Source organism: Phoenix dactylifera, chromosome 13, assembly GCF_051530095.1.
Source record: "Phoenix dactylifera cultivar Ajwa chromosome 13, Ajwa_hap1_PhDact_Kaust_v1.1, whole genome shotgun sequence".
NCBI lineage: Eukaryota > Viridiplantae > Streptophyta > Magnoliopsida > Arecales > Arecaceae > Phoenix > Phoenix dactylifera.
In genome coordinates this window covers 25,938,955-25,945,977 of record NC_143202.1, presented here as the reverse complement: position 1 = coordinate 25,945,977, position 7,023 = coordinate 25,938,955, and the positions used below count along the sequence as shown (strand labels likewise).

The 7,023-nt window shown below is 38.9% G+C and overlaps 1 protein-coding gene across 1 annotated transcript; it reads right to left on the bottom strand.

The window, feature by feature from the left end:
• Nucleotides 1-1,017: 1,017 nt before the first annotated feature.
• On the bottom strand, nt 1,018-6,227 carry LOC103719942 (isocitrate dehydrogenase [NAD] catalytic subunit 5, mitochondrial). The gene is made up of 8 exons (XM_008809431.4): nt 6,013-6,227; nt 5,513-5,685; nt 2,667-2,987; nt 2,404-2,565; nt 2,255-2,329; nt 1,936-2,045; nt 1,784-1,856; nt 1,018-1,433 (listed from the first exon to the last, which is right to left on the bottom strand). The coding sequence occupies exons 2-8, from the start codon at nt 5,681-5,683 to the stop codon at nt 1,242-1,244; spliced, it is 1,104 nt and encodes a 367-aa protein (XP_008807653.1). The 5' UTR covers nt 5,684-5,685; nt 6,013-6,227; the 3' UTR covers nt 1,018-1,241.
• Nucleotides 6,228-7,023: the final 796 nt, after the last annotated feature.

Below are 7,023 nucleotides of genomic sequence, written 5' to 3'. Positions count from 1 at the left end.
ATATATATATATATATATATATATATATATATAATGTAGACACACGGACGGATAACTATTACAATCTGCCACTACTAAGTACACTTCATGGGTTCACTAAACTTTCGACCATCTTACAAGGTATATTTTTTAAAATTGATGGTCCATCCTCTTTAGTGTTCATGCGAGGCGGACCGAGCATTGGTTGCTACCCACTAACACCTCATGATTTTTTAACTACTAGGGTGTTCATTAGAGGTAAAAATGCTTATTTTATCACCAATGATTGGCCGAAACCTGCTTACACTCTAAATTTTTGGGTTTTGAAAGAAAGATTTCATTTTCTATCTCAGAATTTGGGTATTTAATTCTCACAAAATCTGTTTCAGTAGCTGCGGAACGGGGCATAATTTACTGGGGTGTTTTGCAAGAGTACTGACAGAATAACAGGGATAAGGTATCGATCTCGAGCTAAAGTTGATTGACAAAAAGTTTCAAGTGGATGGTTAGAGGATAAATTGGGAGGTAATTGGGATCTTCTTGCCATTCTATGGCTTCAGCAATAACCATCTATTAAATTTCACGCACTGGCTAAAAATACGAACAATCTTAACCATGAGGCACAAAACACTGTATCAAGCAAACAAACACCTCATTTTCAGTATATGATCCCACAAACGATCTCAACCATATAAAGAGGTTCCAGTATTGATGATTCAGCAATGCTGGCAGAATGAGGAACATTTAAAAAGTTTTAACATAGCTGAAAAATAATATGATATTATGCCTAAATTTTTTCCTGAAAAAGAAAAAAAAAACAAAATCATGGCCCTACCACAGCCAACAAATGTATCAATTTATCACAATACGAGCAGTCACATCTCAGAGATTTTTTTATTTTTGGCAGAAAAATCTCAGAGCCTTTTGCAGTAACTTGAATTTCATGCGTCTAGTATCTCCTTAATGTGGGTCTATGGCTGTGGATTCTTCCTCTGGCATTAAATGCCGAGAATGAACAAAACCGGTATATCCAAAAGCTGGAACAAATGAATGCCGCTTCCTGCCCCGAGCACAGGTGATTATTACATCAATAGTTCGATTAACAAGGCAAACCGTGAAGAAACAGCTAAAAAAAAAAAAAACTGAGAGCGTTATTCTCTCTCATGCAGTGCGCTCAGTACTTTTAAAACAATAGTTGGGCTAATAAACACCCAAGTAGTATTTCTCCGCATGCATGATGACCAGAAAATAATCCAAAATTCTTAGAGATGATCACAGACTGCCTTTGTAAAATCAGTTGTTGATGAGTTGCCACCAAGATCAACAGTCCGATACTTCCCTTCTGCGATGGTGCTAAGTATGGCATTGTGGATCTGATCAGCTTTATCACTGAGCTTCAAGTGGCGTAGCATCATAACCGAGCTCAGCAAGAGGGCAGTGGGATTTGCAAGATTCTGGAACAACCAATGAAGAAATGACATCAGACAAGCTCAACCAACATCAGTCTTGCCATACAGAGGACATACAAGAAGGTGGTCAGATGGCATGCACACAGAATTGGATTTACAATACACTAAATTTAGATGAACTAATGGATGTATATACACAAGTAACATAAGCACAACTGCATGCATGTGCCAACAGTGCTTCCGTGGACATGCCAAAGGCCCACAAGTACAAGAAAATAATCATATACATTCATGCAATGCAAGTATACATGTCTACGTATGTTATTTGTGGCATTGAGAAATAAAACCAACGAGCAAAACTTGATGAAAGTTGGGGGTTGTCACTTGTCAATCACCTTGCCAGCAATATCAGGAGCTGAACCATGTACAGCTTCGGCCAGAGCAATGCCTCCTTCACCAATGTTGCAGCTGGAAAAAGAGAAGGGCAAATAAGTTTTATATGTTTTTGCCATCCATGATCTGAAGAAACAAAAAAAAAGGCAATTACCTGGGAGTTAAGCCCAAGCCGCCAATCAAACCAGCACAAAGGTCACTAATTATGTCTCCATAGAGATTAGGCATCACCAACACATCGAATAGAATAGGATTTTTCACAAGCTGTTACAAGCAAGGACAAAATTAGGCATGAGAAAAGAAGGGGGGAAAAGACTAATTGGTTTCAAAATGTAAATTGCATTAGAAAATGAATCTTCAGCCTCCAGGTGTATGTATTTGCACTAGGAGAATCTCATTTCTTAAGCATATTTAGAGAAATTGTACATAAACCCAATTTTGATATTTCATAGTTAAGTCTAATTCAACCATACCATCATACAACAATTGTCAATGATGACTTCCTCATAAGTTATCTCAGGGTACTTCTCAGCAACCTCACGGCAACACTGCAGACAAAAACAAAAATGAAATTACTATTCTTCCTCCAATTCAAAAATAATAGACACAATATTCACCGTACCTTTAGAAACAGGCCATCAGTCTTCCTCATGATGTTGGCTTTGTGGATAGCAGACACCCTTTGTCGGCCATTGGCCTTTGCATAATGAAAAGCATATTCTGCCACCCTTAAACTTGCCTGACGGGTAATGATCTTAAGACTTTCTACAACACCTCTCACCACCTACAACCATGCATGAAATCTTACAGTGAATAACCATAACATACAAGTCAAACGTCAATAAAGAGGAAAATGATAACATGCACATCCAGTAGAAAGCTTACCTGGTGTTCGAGACCACTGTACTCCCCTTCCGTATTTTCACGAATTGTAACAAGATTTACATCATCATATCGAGTTTTATAGCCTGAAAGGCTGTAGCAAGGTCTAACATTGGCATAGAGACCAAGTTCTTTCCTTAAAGTAAGGTTCAAAGACCTGTGGCCCTTTCCAATAGGTGTGGCCATAGGGCCCTTCAAGCCCACACCATTTCTCCTCACTGACTCCAGACTTTCCCATGTTAGAAAGCTCTCTGTTCTAGGATCTACTTTGTCACCCACAAAATGTTCTTCCCATTCTATGGGCACTCCTGCAGCATTGAAAACCTGCACTGACATATCTAATGTTACACATCTCGAGAAAAATGTACAAAATATTGACGGTATTATCTTCATAATGTCAGGGTAAGTTTAGCATGATAATCCTTAAGAAGACAAGAAATACATGAAGCTATGTCTACAAATATCTCTGATATGGCAAACCAAAAAAGGAAAAACATACCTCCGATCATGTATTAGGAAAAGAAAGAAAACGAAAAAAGGGCATCTGTACATGTACTTTGCATGTGAAAACTGGATATGCGAAGAATATTATTTATGCTAAAGTACAAGAACTGATGCAGACTTTTTTTCCTACATGATGCCAAATTTGCAAAATCCATGATTTTGTTAACCATTTTGCTCGGGTATCTACTACAAGTGGAATCCTCCAAATCAAAACATCCAAGTAACGATCAAGTACAAGACAGCAGGCAACCCTTTTGGACTTCAAGGTTTCAATCATCAATAACACAAATTCCAAGCAATGGTTCAAGCACTGTAATGACATCAGACCAGGTACCAGAACCATGTATTGATGTGGTCTGGCTGCTTGAAAATTCAGCTGCAAATGAAAAACAATTCAACCCAGATAGATAGTTTACCATTTGAACCATTCAAGTCATCGTAAACATTTGGCTTTATGCAAATCAGCTGGGTTACTGGTTGCATCTAAAGAAGGACAAGAAAAAAGAGGGAAAACACAGCTGAAAACCTGACTGAAAAGTACTTTTTCTGTAGTTCTCATGGTTCCCATAACTAATAGAAGAAAAGGAGAAACTTGAACATAAATCAAAGGACATAAATAGCTCAATTATAAACAAATAATACGAAATTGAATACCAAACCATAATTGCATAAATATCCACACACATTATGACTTTGGTCCTTGCATCCAGAAACAAGCATAACAGCCTCCTAGTCCAATCATTTCAATTGGGACAACCAGAAGAAAGCACATTGTTCAATAAAAAACAAATATAATAAATTGAATATCTACCCATGATTGCATAAATATCCACCCATATTATAACATTGGTCCTTGCATGGATTCCAGAACTGGCAGAACAGGAAGATACTGTCGGTACTATACCATTTGATGCAAAACCGGCACCAGTATGGGTGCCACAACACTAAAACAACATAGGATCAAGATGTATCAGCTGTCTCGATCGATATCGATCGGTACCAAGGCCATTATGATTAGTATGAAGCGCTATAAATTGAGACAACCTTTTTTTTTGAAAAGAGCATGGGAATAGGATGAATTGACATCTCAATCGATCTGGCCAGTACGAACCAATACCAAGGTCAATTTGGCCAATATAATCCGATCTCTAGCAAGATGACAATTTTCTTAAAAAATGTGGAGGGTCATGCTGGCCGACGCAACGTAAAGTGTGAGACAAATCCTTCGGTCATTAAACTTGGTACGAATCACACCAGAAAATAGAAATAAAATTATTTGACTCAATAATAAAAGGAAACATGATAATATTATTCCACCAGAAAGATATGAAAATCTAGTGAAAACCAATGCTGACAGCTGACTCTAATGAAAAATCCATAGGGCTTTTTACCAAAAATCATTGAATATCACGAGTGAGCTCATGGGATGGAAAGAAAAATCACATATTGAGTTGTTGAAGTTCCCGACCACGAATTCTTTGCACTATGAATCCATCTGTCTAAATAGTTAAAAGTTTTGACCAAGAATGATAGGGACTAAGGAATGAAATTCATTCCTTATGCCAGAGACAGTTCACTCACATGGTTGTTGTGCTATAAGACAACAAATGCTAATAAGATTAATACAGTAGGCAATCAAATGAACCTCAATTCAATCCATATACATAATATGCATCAAAAAAAGATTGATTTAATATCAATATTTCATATCAAAACCCCAAAACAATTGGATAACCAACAAAATCCTCAAATTTGTGTATCATTATGGTACCAATACGCCCCATCTTTAGAGTCGATACAGTATGAGTCGATACCATACTGTTCATGGGAGAAACTAGCACCACCGTCAATTACAGACATCAGATGCACATAGCTGATATGTGTTTCTTCCTAAAGGTCCACTGTGGGTCAATGACTTAATTCTATAGGCAAAATCCCAGATATGTCTATAAAGTAACAACCTCATGGTCATAAGATACGGATGAACACACAATAGAAAGACACAAGCACATATGTGCAGCATACACAAACTTATAGACATATATGCACAGAACCAGATTCTTCTCTAACACTTGCTCAATGTCATTAACTGACTTCTAGAGGGGCAAGCAGTGGTGCCTTCTCTAACACTTGCTCAATTATATCATATAATTGAAATACAGTATTCAATGTATTTTGAAGGTTAATTTCTTATAAAGATAACAGATAAAACAACACAAAAAAGCATCGACCACAAGGCTCTGTGCTGCTGATTTCGAGACGAGATGAAGCAACAGGACTAGCAAAATCACAATATTTTTTGTCAGTTTACAGAAGAAGGAAAGCCAAGGCTCTTAGAAAAGAACCTGCTTGACAGACTCTGAAATCTCGGGCCCAATCCCGTCACCAGGAAAGAGAGTAGCTCGGATCGGTTCGCTTGGAGAAGCAGCGGTACAGAAATGTTGACTGCAACATGGGAAAACCCTGCTTGAGATCTGGTTGATCGAACTCCTCTGCAGAAGTCGACGGAGCGCCATAACTACAAAAATACGGCTTAGGGTTAGGCCCGACGCTCTTTAAAATCTCCGGAAAGAAAAATACAATACAATCAGAAAATTTAACACGATTAATCATCGTAAACACCTAAATCACAATTCGAATAGGATTAAGATTACCAATTACCGGGAAGGGAGAAAAAAAAACTTTTTGGACGTCTAATTTTCACGAGAAGTAGGGAACCTAGATCAAATTAAAGAACATTTTTGCACAAGATTGTAAAATAAATAACTTAAACCCTAGACCGAGTAATATAAACAAAAAAAAATCAAAAGATAAGAGAGCTTTACAAAAAAAACCTAGGAATTACCTGAATAGGAACGTGCAGTGGGGGATTCGAGGAGTGCGGCCTCGGGTTGTCGGCCGATCGGATCGCCGGCCTTTGCCTCTACCGCCGCTCCACGTCGCCGGGGACAAGGTTGGGGCCGGAGTGAGATCGGGCCGGGGAAGGAGAGAGAGAGAGAGAGATGACAAGACCTTGGACGACCCCTCAGCGTACCGCCACGCCACAAAATTGGGGAGGCCCGTTCGATTCACGCGCAGTTGGACTTCGATCACGATTCATGCTGAGCCGTCCGATTGGAATACCCCAACAATCACCGCTCGATATGCCATGCGGGACACGGTGGGTCCATCTCATTCTCAGTTAATCTTATCAATTCTCTCATCAAATCCCTGCAGTCTTCCCTGAGCATTGATCTCATGGCTTATTCTAAAGCTGAACCTATTATTGAGCCGAGTTTGACATGAGTTGATTAAGCTCAAGCTTGACTAGAATCAATCTTCGACCTTGAATGAGCCGAGCTCGAGTTGGCCCATCCATATACCAGCTGAGCTCGAGCCCTAGTCTTAGCTCATCTCGAGCTCGAGGAGCTGAGATGGTCTTATTTCGAGCCAAGATCCACTTGCTCGTCTTCAGCTCATTTACATGAAAGTGCAAACCAAGCAATTGAATATATGAAATGTGATTTAAAGGAAGAGAAAAAGAATATTGTCCCCGCATATACAAGATCAAGCGACAAACTCACCAAATATATGTTACCCACCAAGCCGTTGCTTAAGGGATATTTGAGAATTTTCTAAGAAAAAAACAGAGAGAGATTTCTAAATATCTTGCAAGAATACTGTCTTAATAACAAGATTCTGGCTGAGAATCGTTGTCAAGACTTCGTGGTTGCATGTGATGAAGCTCGGCTAAGGCGAGGGTAGGATCAGAACCCTTTGAGGGCATAGTTACATTAAGGATGCAATATTGTTTTTTTCATGTATCAAAACCATCAGGGCTGCAAATCCTCACAATAATGATCAGTGAGTTAGCAAT